This window comes from Varanus komodoensis, unplaced genomic scaffold (genome assembly GCF_004798865.1).
Source record: "Varanus komodoensis strain SLA01 unplaced genomic scaffold, ASM479886v1 scaffold6_4, whole genome shotgun sequence".
NCBI lineage: Eukaryota > Metazoa > Chordata > Lepidosauria > Squamata > Varanidae > Varanus > Varanus komodoensis.
The window spans coordinates 3,012,857-3,037,124 of record NW_025336347.1 but is presented as its reverse complement, the minus strand read 5'-3'; the positions used below and the strand labels follow the sequence as shown (position 1 = coordinate 3,037,124).

The following is a 24,268-nucleotide window of genomic DNA, read 5'->3' as shown; positions in this document are numbered from 1 at the left end:
ATAACAAAAAAGCCCCAAAATGATCTAACAGCTTTGAAGAGTTATTTTCCATTCAGCATTAACAGATGACAAAACACAAGCCTGGAATACCAAAATACAGGCTGAAAGTCTCTAAACTCACCACATTTTTTCTTATTTGTGGCAGTTGTCTTAGACAAGTCTGATTCAATGTATTATCTAGCAACAGTGGGGTAAGCTGAGGATAAAATTTTAGTCTTTATTTTGGATTTTGGTCTGCTGTCAAATGATTTCTGAAGTAGACTACAGCTGACAGCAAATGGCTGTAGCGTTTTGAAAAATACAAGTCTTTATAATTTAAGCCACAGATTCCTACTTCAGGAGAGATTAAGGAATCAATGTACAATTCCTGTACAGAGTTTCCTTCCAGAAAGTCTGAGGTAGAATAAGAATCCCAAGCATTCAGTCAGCTCAAATGTTGTTTTGACTTCTTATGTCTCTGTCTTGGGTTTTTGTTTTTGTTTTTGCTTTTGTTTTTCAGTTTTGAGCTGGGTTTATCTTTCTCCTCAGGTAGAAGTAATTAAGAAGGCTTATCTGCAAGGTGAGGTTGAGTTTGAGGATGGAGAGAATGGCGAAGACCTTGCTGCATCACCTAGAAATGTGGGGCATAATATTTACATATTAGCCCATCAGGTATGATTGCATTTATATGAGAATATTAGACCAACGTCTACAAACCATTTATTCTGTACCTTTAGGGCTATACCCCTGGTTCAGTTCCATGGGGAGTGACCACATGGGGCTTGTTGGAACCTCGATGCCCTTGGAGCACAATCCAAGCTTGCTGGCATGTGCTGGGAATTCTAAAATGTTTCTGTCAAAACCTACATACAAGTTGCATCCTAATTCAGTGAATTTGATCTCTGTTGGCACAGGGCAACTGTATTGCTTCAGTGCACTGGTCATGCTAACCCACACAGATAACCAGGACAGTCATGGGGCAAGACAGGTGCTACATTCTACTAGTAGGAGTGTTGCGTAAGGCTTGACACAGCTTACTACTTCCTCTTTGTCCCCAGGTATTGCATGTCCCAGATTTCTCTCCTACACAGATAGTGTAGGAAGTTCAGATTTAGAACTGCTTAAGGCTACTCCAGGAAAAACAGCTTGTCAGCTGTTGTCTTCAGTCATCATGGCCAGTCAGCATCTGCCCATGCTAGTGACTGATCACTGAAATAGACAGGGAATGCTAGAAGTGTGCAGGGATAAGGCAGTATTCACAGGGAGATGCAAGCAGCCATTCCCTGTTTTAATATGCATAGTCACACTGAACCAGCACTTGTCCTCACTAGCTGCACTCTTAGTTCCGGTAGTTATATCAGACCTTCAAAATAAGTGCTTCATTACAGCAACTTTTTCCATGATGTGCTGCTGTATACAAACTCTTCACTGTTAAGCATTGTGACAGCTTTCATTTCCACTGTTCTTAAGCAAATCAGTTGCGGTTTGCCTTTCCTTAAATCTGTATCAAGCAAGTATACATCACATTGAAAAATTAATTACACTCTAAGTAAGAGCAGACTGAGTTGTTCCCATGTCACAGATATGGATTGACGGTTATACAGTGGTTCATAAACTGAAGAAAGAAGGTGAGGGGGTGTTTGATGGCTAGTGGACTTTTTGATGGACTTTATGTTTGTGTGTGTGCGTGTGTAATATGGAGGTTCCTTACCCTCACACATACTTTGAATTGTTTTTGTAACTATTTAGTATTACACTTATATCCACTAGTGGCACTTTTGTTATAAGCCCTATGGTTTTCCTGCAAAATAGTATCCTTGTATGGAAAGTATATTTTGCCAAACGGTACCAGTCTGCAGTGGATACTGACACCCCAAATAGTGTTCATATCCAGAGTTATGTATTCAAAAGTCATGCTTTCAAGCAGCCACATATAAAGGAAGGAAGAAATAACTCTAGTGGGAAGCCCATTTTTACGTTAAAGGAGGAAAGTAGCCTCTATCCTTGCTACTCTGACTCCTTTTGGGCCCATGCATGGTTTGACTTGAAATAAAAGAAGTGTACTGTTCTTTAGCTTTCTTATTGTTTTAAAAAAATTAGGAGCCCTATGGTAGCTTCCTTCCACTCTATAACTATCCATTTATTTTAGCTTGCTCGTCATAACAAGGAATTGCAGAACATGTTGAAGCCTGGAGGCCAAATAGATGGAGATGAAGCTTTGGAGTTCTATGCCAAGCACACAGCTCAAATTGAGGTAAAGACTACAGTGAAATTTGATTAAACTTAGCTGTGACAGTTTAAGGGAAGGTAAACCAATTCAGTGTAGTTCTTCCTGGGTTCTAAGGTATTCTGCTAAACAAAACAAAACACCATTTCCGATTTATTGAATAACCAGTTTTAATAATAATCTCCAAAAATTGCAATCGGTAGATGCTTTTCCCAAACATGAGAATTGCTTGTCCTTGCTGCTCACACATCGAACATTTAGATATTCCCGAATCAAATAGTGTAGGTATGAAAATGTTAGAATTGTATTGTTTTCTGTTAAGGTAGATAAATGGCTCCTGGATGCTTGTTGAACTCCTGATTAATTCAAGAGAAAATAGCTCAACATTTTCAGCTTTTTAAAGTTGTTCCCTCAACAGGTGATCAAAATCTTTTTTTTCTTCATTAAGATGCTTGGAAAAATGGTTCATACCTTACATTTATAGGCCAGACCTTTCTTGTATTAAGTTTTTTGTAAGTAAAAACAATTGAAAATACTCTTCAAGGATACACTTAGAGAAGAGAAAAAATATTACTAACTGTGGGAACTGAATAACAACAAGGTAGGCTGTGCAATTAACTACTTTATAGTATTTTTCCCAGAAGCAAGATGAACATCATTTAGATATGAATTATTCAGTCTGAGGGAAGGTGCTTGAAACCATGATCACTGTATTTTCATATGGGCATCCTAAGGTATTGGGTTGCCCCACAGGATCCTGAAAGTTCACTTTGGGTGGGGTGTTATGTGATTCTAATGTTGAACTTCAGCAAAATTGCAAGGCATCCCAGGATACCTGCATCACACACAGCTTCTTTGCTGGCCCAGGCAGATGCCCACTCTGAATGTATTCTATGCTATGAACCTATGCAGACATCTGTACATGTGGAACGATTAGTATGTCTAAAGCATTTTCTTTAAGAAACCATTTTAAGGTAGGAAGAAATGAATTTATATTGGGAATGCCTTGAGCAGCTAGTATAGTATGGATCTAATCAGTCAGTAATAACTAACTTTGGGATACTGTAGCAAATAGTCTACTATCTAATACTCTCAAAATTGACCATCTTGTGTCCTGATATTTGATTAGGATTATGTAACTTGGAGAGTATAAATATACTTCTTTAAATTAGTGATGGTTTACATATCAATATTGATAAACCATGTTAATATGAGCTACACAGTTTTCATTAATTGAATGACTAATGAGTGAGTTGTAACCTGAGTTTATTTCAGTTTCTTAAAGATACACACAAATTAAGGATGTGCATGTATTTTCATGTAATATATTCCCTACTTCCTCAAGCAGTGAGAAATTCCAGGGAGATTTTTGATTGGTTTAGTTTCCTGTAGATGAGAGAGCAGAGGAGATGGTGTCTTTGTATTTTGCTTTCTTATAAAGAAATCAGAACCTAAGTGCAGACTAACAGGTACTTAGGATGTAGGGTGAAATTCCTGCTGCTTCTTAGATCAGTTTCTCAGTGACAAACTTTGCACCCCAAGCTATTACCTCTTCAGCTAATGAAACAGTTAAGTCTGTTTTTTCCTTCCCCAAAGTCCAAGCTCTTAACCTTTTTTTTACTGTGTCTCTCCACTCGTAAACTTTTCCAAGCTCTGCTGGATATCTTATTTGAAATCAGATAACAAAAGACTCCAACTTTCCAGACAACAACTTATAACTATTTCAGAGATGAAATAATAGTTGACCAAGCTGAATTATTAACCACAATTTTGCCTTGTAAAGCAATAGCTAGTCAGCAGTGCTAACAGAATATGTTTGCAGAAACTTTTGATAAGGAACTGGTCTAGATGTTCCCACTTGAAATGGTATTGAAACAAGCAGTGTTACACAATTGGGTATCACCAAGCATTTTCAGAAATGCCATGAGATCTGGATAAGTGAGATTCTGCATAGTAGGAGATGATGATACGGTTTCATTTTAAATGGCCACCATTCAAACCAACTTTTAATCCTTTCATATAGATTGTTAGATCGGATCGTACTATGGAGCAAATAGTCTTCCCTGTGCCTAGTATATGTGAGTTCCTCACCAAGGAATCAAAACTACGAATCTACTATACCACTGAGAGGGATGAACAAGGCAGTAAGATAAATGACTTCTTTATGAGATCAGAAGATCTTTTCAATGAAATGAACTGGCAGAAGAAACTAAGAGGTATGCTGGTTTGCTGCAGAAAAGGCTTTTTTCAAGATAGCAGTTCCAGATTCATAGACGGATAAGTTTTTCTCTGGATAAGAGACAAACAGCTGCAGCCTCCAGGGCATTTTATGTCATTATTTTCATTCAAGGTTTACAGTACTACATAATTTTGCTTATATTATCTTACCTTGCCTTAAACATTGGTTGTGCCTATTGCCATCTGTTTCCACATTACATTTCCTAGTTAATACTTTGAAAATATACAGAGGAAAGCAGCCATTCCATTATGTGGATGGACATCTTTGTGAAATAAATGATCCAACATTAAGTTGAGAATTAACTAAAAAGTAAACTAGATACCTGTGTTCAGGATTTCCTGTAGAGTTTTGTTATGCTTGAATTCAAAGGGAGCTGCATTAAGATGCAAATTTGATTGTGGGGTTGGGGGGGGAGGGGAATGAGGAAGAGTCTTTGGGTACTAGGACAATACATTTTATTATGATTATTTTTTAGTCCACACAGTCCCTATCATCAGGTGGTTGCAGTGTTATCCCAAGCACTGGGAAAAGCTGTGTGTTTTATTTTACTGACATTCTTACCAAGTCCCTGATGAGCTACATAAATAGCTGGTGCTCTGTCTTGAGGCTTGGTGGGTCACAAACTATACAGGCCTCCCTCCGTATTAGTCTGAAGTGGAACAACTGGCTTACTAGGATCACCTCGTCTGTTTGGCACAGTGCATAACTTTGTTCCCTTCATGGTTTGAATACTCCAAAGCTTTATTGTAATTTAAGAAACGATGCATTTAGCCAGAGTTTGGTAATGTAGTGAATGTCTGAAGGCCAAACTAGGTGTGACATTATGCACAGGACTGGCTCTTGTGCGCACTTAGGCTTTGTTCACCAGATAGCAGGGCTGGAGGCAGGGTGATCCAAATGCGTAGAGGGCCACAGAAGAGAGGGGAGTTAGTTAGTCTTTCTTTCCTGCCACAGTCCCTGCCTGGGTTGCAAACCGTTTGCTGCGGGGGGGGCAGCCATTGCCACCTGGGTATCCCAGTTAAGGGCAAAGGGCTACATCCTCACCCCTCCTTTCCATCCCTGCCAGTGTGGTGCCCCATGCGGGTCAAGGGCCTATAGCCATGCCTTTGTAAATAACATGACACATGCAAGTGCCTGTGATCATCCCCTGTTTAATGCAACAACTATATTAGCTCTGCATTCCACTGCATATAGGACCAGAAATGTCATTTTCACACATCCCAGTGTGACAGCAGGTTAAAGAATATGAAGAGCCATGGCGTGTAGTCAACACATTCCAACCTTTAGGGTGTGTGTGAGTGTGTATTTGGTCATGTGGTGCTTGTAAACCTAGGTGAAACATAAAAACTAGTTTCTATTCAATATGGCCTTTGATCTGAAAAGGCTTCCCAAGGAATCAAATGCCCTGAATGCATGGCCTTTGCAAACAATAAAAAGCTACTTTAAATCAGGTAGTAAAGATTACTGCACTTGATAGTGTGTGATTCTAGGAAATGTTGCCATTAACACTGTTCTCTAGGAACCTTTCCCCCTTCTTAAAGATATCCAATTCCTTTGTATCTCTTAAAACACTTTTTGTTTAATTGCAGCTCAGCATATATTATACTGGTGCTCCCGCAACATGTCCTTCTGGAGCAGCATTTCATTCAATCTTGCAGTCCTTATGAATTTATTGGTTGCATTTTTCTATCCGTTTAAAGGCGTCAAAGGAGGTACTGGCATTTTAAAGTTATGAAATGTAGCATTAAAAATTAGATCACACGGGGGGAGGTCTCCACAAAGCACACTAGCAAACATTTAATGATTGTGGTTTTAAGTACTTTTCATTTTCCCAAGCAGGCAAAGTCTGTGGGTGGTGCTAATGGTTTTATTCCTGAAGCCTGGTCGTGTCTTTGCAGTATCTATTTTATTTACAAATATAAAAGCAAAGAATAATGAATGCAAACATCTTCTACCAGGCAGCACGACAACTTGACATTCCTCAGATTCCTAAGCAACTGCGTGAAAGTCTGTCAGACTGAATCCAGTCTAACTAAAATCACAGCTTTCTGCCTTTAAGTTCAAATACTGTTTCTCTCTTTTTTTTCCCCCTCCTCTGAATTCTGATGGATGTTATATTCCAGAGGCAGTGGAAAACAATTTCTTGTCATCCAACACGATTGCTCTTTTGTCAAATTACTGAGCACCCATTAATTTGGCAGGCTAAATGGTTCTGATGAGTCCATTTATGCTAATCAAGACAACCAAACTCATTATAGCACAGAGCTTGTTGCAAAGAAGCTGTCTTACATGACTGGGTGAAGCTGAACACAAGCACTAATAAAAGACTTTCAGAAACATTAGTAATAGGCCCATCTTTGACTGTTGCAAGTTGAAACTAAAGTGTATTTATATGCTACTGTCTTTACAATAGAAATCAGTGGTTCAGTCTGTGTCCATTCCATGGTACTTTCAAATGTCAATCCTGCTTCTCCATTAGTTTTTTAATACACACAACCTGGATTTAAATACATATTTTGATGCATAGTCCAAAATTTAATTTCTTTCAAAATATCCCCCCTCTTGGATGTACGCCATAACTTGGTGAGGGGGTTTGAAAAGTGGCAGAGAAACACACATATATTTTATCTGAAAATATGCATTTTTAAAATGCATTTTGATAAGTATTTTGTTGTGAGCAAGGAACTGAATTGCAGCATTTGGAGAAGTTAATTCAGAAGGTATGAATCAGGTCAGATCAAATAGTACTTTTAAAGATCAATTCCTGAATTCCCTTTGCCTCAGGGAACCCAGATAACAGGAATTTCAAGCATTCTCCCACATCTAAATATTCCAGGATCCCAGGATCCAGCCATAACTATTAAACCGACATATATGTTAGAACTGAGATACATAAGCAGTCTGTGCTGTAAGAGAGTAGAATTGCATGGAAAGAAATTCCAACATTCTCCATTTCAGTTAGTAGCTGTTGAATTAGTTTTAGGCTCATCAATTTAGAGTGTGGTTCAGTGTTGCTGCCCAGAACCTTGCAAACTTGGAGGATTTCAAGCATCCCATGAAGGGAGGAAGGAGCATGGAGGTTGCTCCTTCCTCCATGAAGGTTGCCTTTGTGTTACCTCCCACCCTGCAAAACACTCAGAAAGCTGGCTGCCTAAGCATTTTCCCTGGAGCTCAGGTGTGTGTGCGTGTGGGTGAGGCACAGCTTGGCAAAGCCTGTCTTCACCCCTCCTCACAAAACACCCTCAGAGCTCCCTCTCAAGGTTATTCTTGCAACCTTGGAGTTGCAACAAGTGCAGCTCTTCCTGCGCCAGCTGTGAGGGTGGAGGGAGGGTGTGTTGAGTTTGGAGTCTGGATTCCTGGCTCCAGCCTTGAAGTGAGCTGGACTCAAGTCATAGCTGAGCAGGAGAAAATGCTAGAAGTAGCTTAAAATGTAGTTTTCTGTACCTTGGAAGGCCTTGCCAGATTCCACATGTTATTTCTATTTTCCAGCCCGCTATATTTATGTTTGTTTTACTGAGACTTGGAAAGATAATGGGGAAAATGATAGGATAGAAACCAAGGTCAGTGAAAGGCATTTTTTAAATGGCCAGATTCATTTTATTTATTTTCAGTGAAAGGCATTTTTAAATGGCCAGATTCATTTTATTTAGTTATGGATTGGGCATTGAGAAGCAAGGAAGTTATCACTTATGGAAGCTATAGAGGAAGAAACAATATAGTTTTCCCACAAAGCTCCATTTTATGTAGCTGACAATGAGCGTTTCCATATTCCACTTACCCACAAGGAGAATATGATTGAAATTATTTTAAAAGTTGTGTGTACTGGTTACCATGTTTTAAAAAGATCTCTAAACTTCCTTGTTGCAGCTGACATTTATATTCTTGTATCAAGAGGTGTTTTCCCCCTTTGGAGAGGCAACTTTTAAAGACCAATGGAGAGATCTGTTTACCAGAAAGGGAATGTAAGATGAGGGTTGAGGGCACATCCTGCCATCAGAAGAATCCAAACACTCTAAACAAAAAAGTAGTGTAACTTCAGAATCATGTGCTTGATATTGTGAAGGAGACTGCAGGAAGTTCATTTCTCCCTGGGTTTTTAGGATTCTTTCATGAAAGATCATTTTTACCTGTGTTTGTTAAAGTTGAATAACCAGGGACTTTTGTGGAATTTGTGCTCTCTAAAATTCTAGAAGGAGCAGTGGGAGTGAGCCAGTGGTAAATTTATGTGAATACATGCTATTTATGCCAGTGAAATTTTATTAATTAAAGGGACAGTTATCAGTCTGAGAATCACAGTGTCTAGACAGCAAGTTAGTAAGCAATGCTCAGTGATGATATCAGAAAATGGCATTCATGTGGGCAGTCTTGAAGTAGGTGGAGAAGGTATTTCTTCAAGCCAGGACAGCTGTATTTTTATGTTCATATGGTTGGCCTGCAGGGACTAGCACATAGTTTTAGAATCTGCTGGATGGTTTTTTTTATAACTGGTTTTGCTTCTGAGTTTTAACTTGTATGTGTCGTTCATAGGCGTATTTTTAAAAATGGTGTTTTGCAGCCTTAGCAGTCTTAATGGCTCTGTGGAGTCATGTGAGCCCTGGATAAATTCTGACATAAATAATCAAGTGTTTTCATGTGTTTTCTGCTCCTCAGGTACGCTGGAGCCCCACTTGTCAGGGTTACTCTGGACAGCCATGCTGATATCACTTGCTATAGTTATTGCCTTACCTAAACCCCATGGCATTAGAGCTTTAATAGCTTCGACAATATTGAGGTTAATATTTTCAGTAGGCCTACAGCCAACATTATTTCTTCTAGGGGCTTTCAATGTAAGTATCAAATAAGATTTTTCTGATAGTTTATTGCCTTCTGTTATTAAAAAAAACCCAACAACACTACCTGCCTAAATGTTATTTATTATAATTATTCTGCTGTGAGTTTAAAAGAAACTCCAACAAGGTGTTTTTCAACAGGATGTTGAAACTGGTATATCAATGCACTTTGTAAATACCCTTGCCATTTCTAATTAGAACTAGTATTTCAATTGTACATTCATCTACTCTATCCTTTGCTTTAAAGGTTTGTAACAAAATAATATTTCTGATGAGTTTTGTTGGTAACTGTGGAACATTCACTAGAGGATACAAAGCCATGATCATGGATGTGGAATTCCTTTATCATCTACTCTACCTTCTAATCTGTGCAATGGGGCTTTTTGTTCATGAATTTTTTTACAGTTTGCTGGTAAGTGTTTAATCCTGACATTTTAAATTCAACTATGATTGTGGATATTTGTCACCAAATTTGTTATATTTGTACAATTGTAAGTGCATTTGAGCTGACCTTCAGAGGAATAATCATGTGCAGGGTTGCAGGCCATCCCATTTTTATGTCTTAAATATGTTGTCTCACACCTTGAAGTAACTGTCCACTCTGTCTGGATCCAGAGAATTACACAGCTAGTTCAGTAAGCCTTACTCTTAGGTCATGGCCTTTTTCACAACAGTAGCCACATTGCTACCCTGTGCAACAAATGCCTTCCAATAAACAACTTTTTAAATGGAGGGAACTTGCTAAGGACTTCTTTAGACAGGACACTTACTGTGGTCCTTCATTCACGAAAGTTTGCAAGGGCTTTTCATGACATTGCTGCCCTCCAGAGCCTCTCCTGTTTTCTCCACATATCTTGTATGGTGAAGACAGTCTGGTATTCATTCTCAAACTGCAAAATATCAGAACAGAAGCCTTGTGAACAGCTGCAAAGCTGCTATATTGCATCTGTACCTCAGCACTACCTTCTGGTTGCTTAGTAGAACATACAGACAAGAGGAGGAATATAAATCCTTATGGGTGGAAGGGAGGGGAGAAACCCATGTAAAGGACACATGTTTCTTCCTAAGCCAGTGTATTATGGCATAATGCTTTACCAGTAAAAATAAAACAGTAAGCAGTCCCGCTGCATATAGCAAGGTGCTGTTAAGATCCCAGCCTGTTTGGAATTGCTGCTCCTAAAAAGTCCAGCTGTGTCGTTTGCCTTCAAAGAGAGAGAGGGAAAAAGCAAAAGAACTGTGAAAGCAGAGGGAAATGTTTGTCTCAACAGACTTAAAGTTGAAATCACACGTCTTAAGGAAATACCAGCATAAGGTGAACTGTTCTCAGGATGTTTCAGAAACAAATCAATGATTGGTTAGCATTCTTTTTGCACCTTTCAAGATCATTTTCTCTTGACTGACAATATTAGTGCATGCATGATCTCTTGGTGGGTAACAGGGTGTTTTCACTATCAGACCTCCCCTAAATAGACTACAGCCACCACAGGCACCCAAAGGTTTAACAATAACAATAATAATGGCATCTATAGGCCCTACAGAGCACTACAGAGCTAATCAAAATTAGCTAAAACCAGGCAATTTTGACTCTGAGTGTTCTGTAGCTGCAACCGATACAACTTAAAACAAGTTCAACTGAACTGTTAGGCGGTGGGAGCCTCATGTGGACCGTGGGCTGCTTGTTGCTCACACCTGATATATAACTGCTGATCTATCAAGAGCAACTTGGAAATTCACCTGTCCTTCCAAAAATCTCACACAGGAGCAAGAGTAGGTTTAGGATGGATCATGGTGGAGGTCATTTATATAGCAAGCATATCAAACAGCAAACATTCAGCAGACAAAAAGCTGCTTGTCTGCATGATCTGGTCATGTACTTCACAGCAACTGGCAAAAATTTCACTAAAAAGAAGAGATTTAACGTGGAAGAGCTCATGTGCACATGACCCCTTGGGGATCCCCCATCTCAGATTTTATTCATTTTTATGCTAAGCCAGAACAGAAATTATGAACAAAATGTCATTCAGTCCATAATAAAGACACTCATTTTGAGGTAGAAAATGCATATTAAGTAAGTCAGTGACATCATTAGAAAAACACTGGGTTCCCAATTACCAGTTCTGTACTTAAGGTAAATGCAAGGATGACACTTGCACCAAGTATCCATAGGCTACTACAGTGTCATTTTTGTTTGGCAAAGGGCTATCCAGACTAGAGACATTCAGAAAGAAACTGAACAGTCATCTGAGTGGGATGATCTAACTTCAGATGTGTTCCAAAATCATAGGATGCCTTGCTAATAGGAAAATGAGCTGAAAGGTATATGACAGTGGACAAGTAGTAGGCATGGAGGCAGTGGTAGGAACCTAACTCAATTTCATGTCACAGATACCCCTAACATTGTCCTAAAATGTGCTTTCCCCATCCCCAGACTGACATTTTTCTTCTTTGTCCTGCGCACAAGATGCAAATAGGAAAGGTGCTTTGGTGATTGTTTGAAGGGAATGATGGTGAGATGCTTCATGTGTAAGAAGCTCTCCTGGTGGTTGCCAACTGTCACATACCTCTATGATAGTCCTATGAATAAAAACATGAGAGAAGCCATGCTGGGTCAGACCAAAGGTCCATCTAGTTCAGCACTCTGTTTACACATTGGCAAACCTGCTGCCCACAAGACCTCTCAAGCAAGAGGGGTGCAAGAGCTCTGCTTGCCAAGGGTCTCAGAAGCTGGTGTATGCAGGCATGCCACCTCTGGTAAAGGAGGTATTCCATAGCCAGCAAGCCTAGTAGTCATCAATAGCCCCCTCCCTTATGAATCTGTCAGCTTTTAAAGCCATCCAGATTGGTGGCCATCACTTCTTCCCATGGCAGCAAATTCCTTAGTTTAACTATACATTGTGTAAAGTACGTCCATATGCTACCTTTCTTAATTTCTGTTATGCATATTATCTGAGTCTCTAACATAGTGCTTTTGAGTAACCCCCAAGTACTTTGCAGTGTGTTCAACTGCTTAGACAGTCTTCTACCTAAGTTTCTATTAAATCCGATACCAGTGTAGTCACAGTTAGTTAATGGTCAAACAACATTTATATCCTGTACTATGTCCTGATCAATTCTACCTATGACTAAATCTGGGATTGCCTCCCCTCTGGTTGGTTCCATGACCCAACTGCTCAAGGACACCAAAGTCATTTAGGACAGTGAGAAATTTAACCTCTCTGTCAGAGAACCGGGGCACACATTTATCCTGGTTAAATGTGGATGGTCCAAGTCCCCCATTATTACGTTAACGCCTTTGTTGGATACTTCCCCGATTGCATTTCTCATCTCAAGATCACCTTGAGCATTCTTGTCTGGAAGACAGTAACACACTCCCATGACTAAGTCAGTTTTGGGGCAAGGTATTTTCAACCATAGTGCTTCTGTGGAGGTGTCTTCACTTTAGATTATGAAGTCTTCTGGATTCTATGCCCTTTTGAACATAGAGGGCAATTCCTCCTCCAGTACACCTTTCCCTGCCTTTCCTATACAGTGTATATCCAGAGAAGACTATATCCCATTGGTCAATGCCACTCCATCAGGTTTTTCTAATGCCGCTATATCTAGCTTCTCCTTTATCACCAGTTACTCCAACTATCCCATTTTGTCCCTAAGCCTTCTAAGACTTGCACAGAAAAACCTAAGTTCAGGGTCCCCTACCAGCCATGTGCAACTTTTGTTCTGGCACTTAGTTTTCTCCAACTGGTTATTGTGGCTTACCAAAGCCTCATTGCCTATTTCCTCCCCTCCTACATTTAGGCAATCTGAAACCTCTGCCCCTTCATCCCCAAAGGATGATTTGTCCTGAATGAGATGTTCCTGGCTTCTGTTGGCATGCCACTGCATAGTGTTCCTCCATGGAGAACTGTGGGTTTTAAAAAATTGCAGATGCCAAAATAACTCCAAAAATACCCCTTGGGAGGCGATAGTATCATATTGTCATTCATTCATAGCCACTATGAAGAGAAATCATGACTGTTGTAGTTTCCAGAACGACCACCACCACCAACAGTGTAAAACTGGCAGTGGCAAGAAATGAGGAGCATGGTTGAACAAGCTAGGCCTCTCTTTCAACCCTAATCACCTTTCTTTCTCATTCAAGTGAGGGCTTGTTCATGTAGAATATTCATAGCAGCCCCAACTATGTCTCTTCCACCTCTCCAGTAATGTTATCTTAACAGATGTTTGCAACACATCCCAACATTCGGTTCCCAAAGCAAAGATTGGTAACTCCAATGGAACTTAAGTGTAACTATAACAGCCTTCAGTCAGTTTGGCTCAGGACAGCTGTCTCCTGATAGTAGTACAGTCACAGAGACCACAAAGTTTCCATTAGGCTAATCTGTGGCTTTTCATTGATGTACTGTTTATTCATATGGGGATTTCCATGTAAAATAAGTTGCAATTACGTTGCAGTTCAGCTGTGTGCCACATTATAAGTGTGGAGCAAAGAAAGGCACACTCCTCATCCCTGCTTCTTGTACAGCTAGGTAATCCCTATGCTATGGTTTTTGAGTTGCCATATTGTGTCATCATTATTCTAATTTCTGAACTAGAAACCACATTGACCTGCTAGGCCCCTGGGCCCAAGGACAAGCAAACCACCTAGGCTTAAAACTTATGACTTTGAAGAAACTTATGATTTTGAAGAAAAAGTCTAGCATGTTATATACTCCCATTATTGTTGCTTTTCATTTACTTTGTTTAGTAATGATGTTTTTATTTGAGGTTTTGGTAGAAATCTAAGGAAGAATGGTTCAACTGTGGTCTGCAAAAAAATGATCAGGATTTCAAAAAGCATATGCTTCCAAAATATTTAATTGTTCATAGAATAACACAAGTATAGTAGGACTCTTCTGTCTAGTTTTCATTGATAGTAGATTTGCAAAACATTTTAAACTGTCCTTTTTCCAGCTTTTTGACTTGGTGTACAGAGAGGAGACCTTGCTGAATGTCATTAAAAGTGTTACTCGCAATGGACGTTCCATCATCCTGACTGCTGTTCTTGCTCTTATCTTGGTTTACCTGTTTTCGATAGTGGGCTACCTGTTCTTCAAAGATGACTTTATCTTGGAAGTAGATAAACTACCTAATGAGACGTTATTGCCAGGTGGGTACTAGTCTTTTCTAGTACAGTGGCTTAAAAAAGTGCTACCAATATACTGTGCATTTGAGTTTCATCCCCACCCTTTGACTTTCCACATTTTGCTGCAAATGAAATGGATTGAGTTGGCATTGTAACCACTTGATGTACACAAAATACTCAACACTGTGAAGATGGAAAATATTTTTATTGTGGCAAAAAAGTTACCGTATTTTTCGCTCTATAAGACGCGCCTGACCATAAGACGCACCTAGTTTTTAGAGGAGGAAAACAAGAAAAAAAATATTCTGAATCAAATGGGCACATAATCACAGGCACATTCCCCATCACTTCCCCATGGGCTGCACATCTGACAGACTTACTGCACACACATATTTGCTCTATAAGATGCACAGACATTTCCCCTTACTTTTGAGGGGGGAAAGTGTGTCTTATAGAGCAAAAAATATGGTAGCTAAACAAACACAAATAGACACTTCTTGGTTGCATAAGCATTTGCCCCTCTGAGTCAATACTTAGTAGAAGCACCTTTAGCAGGAATTGCAGCTGAAAGTCTTTCTGGGTCAGCCTCTATCAGCTTTGTGCATCTGGATCCTGCAGTATTTATCCATTTTCCTAGCAAAGTGTTCCAGCTCTGCCAGGTTAGGTGAAGACTGTTGGTGAACAGCAGCTTTCAAATCTTGTTGCCAATTCTCTATCAGATTAATGATTCAAGTTATTAAAACACTCTAGTGTTACTTTCTCTGGATGATTAGGTCATTGTATTGCAGGAAGGCACACTTTCAGCCCAATCCCCATTCTCTTGTAGTCTGAAACAGGTCCTCCTGTAATAGTGCCCTTGATCTGACTCCATCCATTTTGCTCTCAATCCTGGTTAGCTTCAGAGGTCCTGTCAAGGAAAGGTATCTTTACAACATGATGCTGCCACCGCCATGCCTCACAATGACTATGGTGTACTCGGGGCCATAATCACTGTTGGTATGGTTTTGTGCCACACGTCGCATTTTGCAGAAGCCCAGATTATCAGTTTTGGTCTCATCAGAAAACTTTATTGTATCTCTCACATGTCTTTTTGAAAATTCCAAAGAAGCCTTGATATGGGTTTGTTTCAGTAGTTCTCTTTTCACTAGTCAGCTTGGCTTTGCAGAGTGTCTGGATGATCTAGTTGTCCCATGGGTGGTTTCCCTCATCACAGCTGCAAATGTCTTTGGTTCCTTCAGAGTTATTATTTGCCTCTTAGTTGATTCACTGACTAATGTAGGCCTTACCTGGTCACCAGGTTTTGGTGGACCACCTTCTCTTAGCAGAATTACAGTAGATCCATCTCCTTTCCCTTTGTAATAATGAATTGAATGGTGCTCCTGGTGATGCTCATAGTTTGAAATATATTTTGTTTTATAACTGAACCCTGATAGGCCATTGGCCTTCATGATGCTATTTGTTTAGATGTGCTCTCCAACAAATTCAGGAGCCTTTTAGAAATAAGTGTATTTAATTTGAAACTCGAACTGTACCAGGTGGACTCCATTTACCTACCTAGAATATGGGATGTCTAGAGGCAGTGGGCTTATTTATGCATGTCACAGCAAAGAGGTGAATGCTTACACAACCAACAACTGCCTATTTGTTTCTGTGTACTTAACTGCTATGCAACAATTAAAATATTGCATCTTTACACTGATGAATTTTGTCATGATAATTTTTAAGCTATCCTTAGATGAGAATGTCTGGAGTCCAGAGCTCCGTTCTGACCAATATGTCTATGAATTAAAAATTACTGGGCAAATCTGTGGCTCACTGATTTTTTATTTTTACTTGAATAAGATATAAAGTGTACATGTCTCCACGCCATGTCAGATCTTTCAACACAGATTTGAATAAAAGATTTCCTTCTCCCCCTACACATTGGCTACAGAGTGCTTGCTGGACGGAAAAAGCAACTACCACCAAGCATTTCTGAGATCACAACAGAGACGAAGATTGTCCATAGATTTTAATCATGCTACTTTGATTCAAGTAAACAGGAACATTTTCATTTTCACTTTGAAGGTGCTGTAACTTGTCAAGTATTTCGAATGTTAACTCCTAACGAACTTGAAAAACATTGGCACAACTTGATTGCATTTTAAATCACATGAGATAAGTTTAGATATATTGAGAGTGTTAATGGCTAACCTGGGAAATAATACATCTTTACAATTAACAATTCCTATAATAAAATAATTGGAGCATGCATGTTGATAGGTGTGTGAGAAATCTGGTGTCATTTTAAGTTTCGTGGCTGATACCATTGTTTTTTAACTTCTAGATCAGCACACTGAAACTGGTGAAGCAATGACCAGTGAGTTCCTGTATTCTAATGTATGCAGAATAGGCAGCAGTGAAAACTGTTCTTCTGTTGTTCCTTCCACAGGTAGGTGTCTTCTGTCATCTGGATTTTCATGTGCCAGTTTTAAATTGCAGTTCTCATCACCTTTACATGCTGTGCTTCAGCAGCATTCTCACCCCCCCCCCCCCGGTAGATCCACAGGTTTCTGGAAACTTTTACTGGATGAGCTGCTGCCTTCGGCAGAGGCACTGAGTAGCATCCCAGGTTTATATACTGGGGAGGGGTCTTTATACATTGCTGTCCAGACTTGGGTTCAGGCAGGGGAACACTCCATCAACTTGTCCTGCTCTCTTCTGCTGATGTCTGGACCTAAGAGACATAGTATCTCCCACAAAGCCCTTCTCTTGTGTGTCTGTTGCCTGAAAGGATGTTTCTGTCTGATCACAGGAGCCTCTGGCAAGATCAAGTTTTTCAGCTCCAATCAGTCTCCAATGCCTCCCCCTTCCCCTGTTCAACAGAAGTGGAAAGCCAAGCTGAGCTGAATCACCCAGCCTCTTGCTATCCTAAGCTGGACCAGACTAAATCTCCCCTCCTCTGAACTTGACTCTATGTCTGGGGTAAAAATTCTGCCTGACCTGGGGCAAGGCCCTGCTGTTAAGGAGCACAAGGAGCTGCATCATGTGGTGGTTAGAGTACTGGATGGGAGAACTGGGAGATGCCAATTCTAGTCCTCATTCATGAAGCTCACTGGATAACTTTGTGGGGCCAGTCACAGGCACTCACCCTAACCTATCGCACAGAGTGGCTGTTGTAAGGCTAAAATTTAGCTATGTAAATTGCCTTGGGTTTCTCACAAGAGAAAAAGCAAAATTGAAATGCAAATGGAAAATGCAATAACAACCCATCACAGGTAACTATCATGAACTGTTGCATAGTCTGAACAATTCTGTGGGTTGTCCTGCCATCTAAACCTAAGCTGCTTCCTGCAGGGGAATATACTTTTGGCAATAACCTACCCTGACAGCCCATGGTTTGTTGTGGGAGTTGATTGATCCACAGTGGGCTCCCCTATCATCCAAAGATCAGTTACCTTGAGGGTTGTGTGGTTCAACTGGAGAACCACTTAGCAAGAGCAGTTAAACCCTCTGCTATTCTTCTCAGTCCTGAACTTGACACCACCAGCAACTTCTACTGATGTTCTGCCACCCTTTAAAAAGTCCCAGAAAAGTGATCAACTATATTTGTATTTTTTATTTCTGTTGTGTTTTTCCAAGTGTGTGCTTACTGCTGTCTGGTTATATGTAGCCTTGTCTTGTCAATATCATTGATTTCGCTATTCTAAGGAGCAAAGTGCATAGAGATCGAGGAGACAATTATTTTTTTAATAAAAAAGTTACAATTTAATAATGCTTACTTTCTAATCTGCAACTCATTGCATCTGTTTTTTTCCTCTTCATGAATCTCTGGGTTCTTCAAGAAAAAGCTTTTTCTTGTGAAATTGCCCTGCTTCAAACACAGAATGTCATGGGTCCAAAAGATTATGTCTTCCACTTGTAAGCCTCCCAACAGCTATTTCCAACAACTACTACTATTTTCACACAGAGACATACCCTTAAGAAAGAAAAGATAGAAGTGCATAGTAGCTTTGCATCAGTGGGGCTAGGAACCATCTGTATGGAAGTAACTCACATACACGTTTCTCTTTCTTTGACCCAATTGCTCGATCAGATAATCACATCTCTTTGTACTGTCTGAGATCTAAACTCTTAGCTCTTTCTGTTTTCCCACCCACAGATCTTTCTGCAGTTTATTCTCATCTTTCAGTTTAATTCTCTTAAAAAATAAACTCCTGTCTATTTCTTTCCTCAGTGAGTTTGTGCAATTGCACACAAGGCCTTTTATGGTCATCCAGAAGGTGTAGCAGACACCTGTGGGCCGTGCAAGGCATCTCATCTGGCTTCAGTGCATTTGGCAAACTGGCAGAAGCTCTGCCATGCCTGTGCCTCTGGACACAGGGCAGTGAGGCCAGCACAGAGGTGACATAGGCAGCCTTCCATTTCTGCTCACAGCTTTGATAGTTTCAGGTGGCCTTTAGAAGTGCTACAACAAGAGGTAGGAAAGAGCTGCTGCAAACATTGTTTATTTGACATATTCCCAGAAGGGCTAGAGAGAGGGGTGGGGCAACACTTGTCCCTACCCCTGCAGTCATTCTTGTGAGCTTATAAATATGGTCCAGAGATACCCTGATCTCTTTACCAGGAGAAATTGAGATTGGTACATTGTACTCCTTTTGAAACTTCTGGGACTGGAAGGAGTTGATATTCAACAGTGACACTAAGTTTGTTTTGGAGAAGTCCCATGCATAGTGGGAAAAATTCATGTTAAAGACCTGCATCTGTTGCTCACTGATGTATATTTTAAAAGTTCTCACAGCTCAGAACATATACTCGTAACATGGATGAGGAGAGCTTTTGCCATATTCCAAGTTTGTGGGTTAAAAAAATAGCCACCAGCTCAACATACCACTACACCGTCAATGTGGGATTACAGGAGAAAACAGGAAAGGGGGGATTCCTGTGGAATCATAACTATCTCCAAGTGGCTGTGCAGGTTTGAGCAAAGAGGAGAATGTGGAATATGGGCAAGCAATTTTCAAGTCTGTTCTGTGTCTCTGGTGTCCTAACTGCTGTGTTCACTAGAGCTGTTTTCCGAAGAAGCAGAAGAAGAGGATAAAGAACATACATGTGAGACGTTGCTGATGTGCATTGTCACTGTGCTTAGTCATGGCCTGCGGAGCGGGGGCGGCGTAGGAGATGTGCTCAGGAAACCATCCAAGGAGGTAAATTATAACTGTAGGTGAGAAGGGAGGTAGGGAAAGAGAGAAAATCATATGGGGTTAAGGGTCTGGAAAGCCTTTTCCATGGAAAAAATCTCTCTTACTGCATCTGTCAGGAAAAGTCAAAAATGGTCATATGCAAAGTTGGAGCATTTGACTTAATATGAAGTGTGTGTGTGTGTGTGTGTGTTCACGGACTCACTTATATAACTGTTTTCGCTAAATTAATAGCCTTGTAATAGCAACAGTAAAGAAATGTCAGTGTTGCTTTTGGTTCTGTTGGCCATACAAGTACTTGCAGACATACTATTAAGTAGAAAACATTGATCTTAGCTGTGCAAGGACTTTCCCACAGCTCTGTTCCTTTTACTGTGTGTAACCTATGAGCGCCTTCTGGTCATGCAAATAATTTCCTGTGAACCAAAACAGTGAATACATGTATTATCAGAACTACTGTAATAGCATTTCTGTGCAATTGGAGTGCATTATTTCAGTTCTTAATGCCCCACTTAATAGTATTTTTCTTTTCCATCACATCACACTATTTCTTCTGCAATGACCTTCTTTACTCTGCATTTATTTACTTGAAAACCATTTGTATTTTAGGAACCTCTTTTTGCTGCAAGAGTGATCTATGATCTCCTGTTCTTCTTCATGGTGATTATTATTGTCCTCAATCTGATTTTTGGAGTTATTATTGATACCTTTGCTGATCTCAGGAGTGAGAAACAGAAGAAAGAAGAAATTTTGAAAACAACTTGCTTCATTTGTGGTAAGTATAGAAGTAGCAGCCACATTGTTCCAGCAAGATGCAGGCAGATTAACAAAAAGTTTATTGTTGAGCCCAGCATTCTCTCTCTGTCATCTAATGATGTCAGTTCTTAGGTTTAACCTCTGTTGTATAAGCAACAGAAAACTTCGCAGTACTTGCTTTTTCCACAAAGAAAGAAAATAAAACCTGTAACAAGTAAAAATAGCTTTTATATTTATCTGTGTATCTGAATTCCTGATTCAAATATATGAATGCTTGTGTGTGTTTAAGTCTATGTTATGAATATACTTAAGGTACATGCTTACCTGGAGCTTTGTAGAATTATGTAACCTTCCAAAGGCTACATAATTTTCATGTTTCTGTAATTATAAACCACCATTGTAGAAGTATTCTTAGGCCTCAAATTTCTGATGCAGCACTAAGCCATATTTTACAGCAGCCTTCCTCAACCTAGTACCTTCAGGTGTGTCTGGCTGGGTTCTCCGAAGTGCTCCCAACTGGGCTACATTTTGAGACAGAGGCAGTTCCCGGGTTATGAATGAGTTTCTGAGAAAACAGAGATTCATCTTTAAGTCAAATTTGTATTTAAGTCAGATCACATACAGTCAGCTCTCCACAGCCATGGGGGTTAGGGGTACAGGACCCCCATGAAAGTGGAAAAACTGCAACTGTCTCTAACCTGCTCCAGCCCTGCCCAAACTCACCAGAGTCTACTCTTTGCCACGAGGAAATGCCAGAAAGATTTCCCCCTCTGGATGGGCAGGGCAAGAAGCCATGCTTAAGAGGGCTCCCTCTCTCCCCTTTCACTTCCTCTCTCTCTATAGTAATGTTTTGAAGGCCTTTTCTCCCCTTCTGCTTCCTGTCACTCTATGGTGATGACAATTTCCTGCAGTAGTTTTTACAAATTAATAGACTTTAGGGCAGTAGTTGTAAATACAGCCTGTTTGTAACTTGGGGACTGCATGTACTTCGTTTTCTTTCTTGCTCTGTTTAAAAAGGTAATCTTCATGAAGCCTCTAAACACTGCAGCATGCACAATATATTACATTTTCAGGTCTCTGCAACCCAGAGCAACATAATTGCCTATAGATACAGGACTGATCTCATGAGGCAGGGTGACATTTCTCAGCAGGAGGGGAGTGCTTCACAGCTGCATCCACGCCCTGCACAATCAAGTGCTGGGAATGCTGCTCTCCACCAGTGCCCGACAGGCTCAGTGCCTCACGTTGCGGAAGGGCTTCGCAGAACTGGGCACGGGGAGAGCAGGCACTCCAGAGGCACTGCTGACTGACCTCCTGTTGTATCAGATGCGGCAGCAGGAGAGTGGCCAGCGGGCCCGGTGCCTCGCTTTGATGGGTCCTTCCCCTCGGAACAAGGAACAAGGGGTTGGGGAGGGATTTCTCAGAGTGAGCCACTGGGTGACAGGAGCACTCTGAGGAGCCCAGCCAGACACTTGCTTGCCAGTGAGGAACCAAGCTATCGTGGGCGTGGGGATTCTGGGAAATGCCTGTGCTGCTGCTGTCGGGATAGTGTAGGGCACAGACAATTTTGCTATGGTGCATGAAACAGCTTAAAGAGGGAAGAAATAAAACAGTTTCATATAGTGAAAGAACATATATCCAATCTCTCTTTAAATTACTGCTGAAAATCAGTGGCTCTAACACAATGTGTATGTGCGCAGAATTGTAGCAGTAAGTCTCATGTGGAGGCACACTCACTGGTTTCGGGGCAGATACCCATTCCTCTCCCTACAATTAAATTCAGGGGGAAGCCTGTGATATCTGCTTGCTGCTCTCTGAAATCAAGCCGAGGAAAAGAAGCTCATTATCGTTTGCATGTATATGCATATCCTTCTTTGTTCTTAGTCTCATTAAAATCAATGGGACAAGGTACCGTGTTTCCCCGAAAATAAGACACTGTCTTATATTTTTTTTGGCTCAAAAAACACATTAGGTCTTATTTTCAGGTAGGTCTTTTTTTAATGTACAAAATGTACACTTAATGTACACCCTTCTGCTCTGCACTTTTCTGCTGTGCACCCTTCTGCTGTGCACTCTCAACTGCTGCCAAAAGCTGTATACACCGATCCTCTCCTGCGCCTGCTACCGGTACTGTCACAGGCAGCGGAGGAAGCAGAGCTGCATGAGCCGATGCTTCCTCTATAGTGCGGCTCCTGTGACAGGCGGAGTGCATTTGATTTCACTCCGCCCTTCACAGGAGCCACGACTGTAGAGGAAATATCGGCTTAAGCCGCTCTGCATCCTCCCGCTGCGCCCTCTGCAAGTAAGCAAAAAAAGTAAGACCTGTTACCAATAATTTTTGGTAATAGGTCTTACTTTCGGGGTTAGGGCTTATATTATAGGACCTACCCTGAAATAAGACTAGGTCTTATTTTCAGGGTAGGTCCTATTTTCAGGGAAACATGGTATTAACACATTGTAGTGCACATTGATTGAATTGAGACAGCACAACTAGCATTAATGACTGGATCTAAAGTAGGATCTTTACTTCTGGCTTCATGTAACTAAGGAAAGGTCAACAACGCAGCTCTTTCTCAAGACTGTTCTTAATCCCTGTGGATAACTGATGGACTCATGCAAATTAAAATTCTTAAAAGACTTTGGCCAAGGGAAGCAGATACCCTATATAAATGTATTAAATCCCAAAATAAAAGTGGGAAAAATAAGGCATTTTAAGTAATTTCTGAATAATTATAATCTTCAGTGTGTTTTCCATATTATGAAGCTGGAGGTGATGGTCATTCCACTTTAAAAGTCTAAACATGATGGTTGGGCTGTGTTTTCCCCCTTAGGCCTGGAAAGAGACAAGTTTGATAACAAGACAGTCACTTTTGAAGAGCATATTAAAGAGGAGCACAATATGTGGCACTACTTATTCTTCATTGTATTAGTAAAAGTAAAAGATTCCACAGAATATACAGGTCCTGAAAGCTATGTGGCAGAAATGATAAAGGTGAGTTGGACATACTCTCCCCATAACATTGTGTTTCCAGACTTCCTTGCTTTTGATTAACTATTTGCAAACCCAATTTGTATTATTACATAAGGTTAAAAGAAATTGGGAGGTTGGGTGACAAAACAATCCCAGTAAGTTAAGTCAAATATGGTTTCATTTTGGGGCAGCGGGTCGGGGGAGGGGGTTAAACATGTAGAAAATATTAATGGGAAATAAATGGACTGAATAGCTATATCTATTGGATGGACTCCACCAGAAGAATAGTGAGGAGGTTATTAAACTTCAGCAGGGCCTGTAATTAACTTTTCAAATGCCAAGATAATACTTTGGAGCCATGCCAAAGCCATATGACCTTCAACTTGTTAGGAAGAGCACCAGAAAAGCAACAGAAATAATTGCCTTGAAATAGCTTTCCCCCAGTATATTGTTTAGATAAGAGCTGCCTTTGCTGCAAGAACTGAAACTGTTTGTTTTCCTGCAGTAGCCCTGTCCCTTTCCTATCTCCCACAAAGACAGCTTGGCGGGGGAGGTAGGGTTTGTATGTTACCAACAGCTTCTGAAATGAGGAGGAGGGAACATGATAAAATCTATGGCATGAGGCACTGTCTTTTGATCTCAGTTTGGAGAAGGGAATTGATGTGTTGCTTTCCCAGTCAATTTGGAAGCCCATGGACCATGCCCAGGCCCATTCAGGGAACTAATATGACCATAAAGAAAGTATAAGCTTTCTTTTGCTTGTTTATATTTGGCTTCCATAGTTCATCATTGTATTCAATAAAGTGTATATCATCCTTGATACAAATGGTTCTTTTGTCCTGAAAGACCTAGAAGCTGAGGTCAGGTGGCTTGGCAGGACTATGTTATTTATTTTATTTAGGATTTTTCTAGGCCGTCCAATCACTTCTGTCTCTGGACAGCTCACAACAATCTATAAATACAAC

General features: G+C 40.4%; 1 protein-coding gene across 1 annotated transcript in view; it reads left to right on the top strand.

Annotated features, from left to right (window-relative positions):
- Window positions 1-24,268, top strand: part of ITPR1 (inositol 1,4,5-trisphosphate receptor type 1) — a 267,869-nt gene that overhangs the window by 209,399 nt on the left and 34,202 nt on the right. Inside the window, exons 50-60 of the mRNA XM_044451697.1 lie at window positions 529-651; window positions 2,129-2,233; window positions 4,230-4,422; window positions 6,035-6,157; window positions 9,096-9,271; window positions 9,522-9,686; window positions 14,225-14,420; window positions 16,723-16,827; window positions 19,443-19,582; window positions 20,186-20,351; window positions 23,164-23,324. Of these exons, the coding sequence (XP_044307632.1) occupies window positions 529-651; window positions 2,129-2,233; window positions 4,230-4,422; window positions 6,035-6,157; window positions 9,096-9,271; window positions 9,522-9,686; window positions 14,225-14,420; window positions 16,723-16,827; window positions 19,443-19,582; window positions 20,186-20,351; window positions 23,164-23,324 (1,653 nt within the window). The remainder of the gene's footprint in view (window positions 1-528; window positions 652-2,128; window positions 2,234-4,229; window positions 4,423-6,034; window positions 6,158-9,095; window positions 9,272-9,521; window positions 9,687-14,224; window positions 14,421-16,722; window positions 16,828-19,442; window positions 19,583-20,185; window positions 20,352-23,163; window positions 23,325-24,268) is intronic.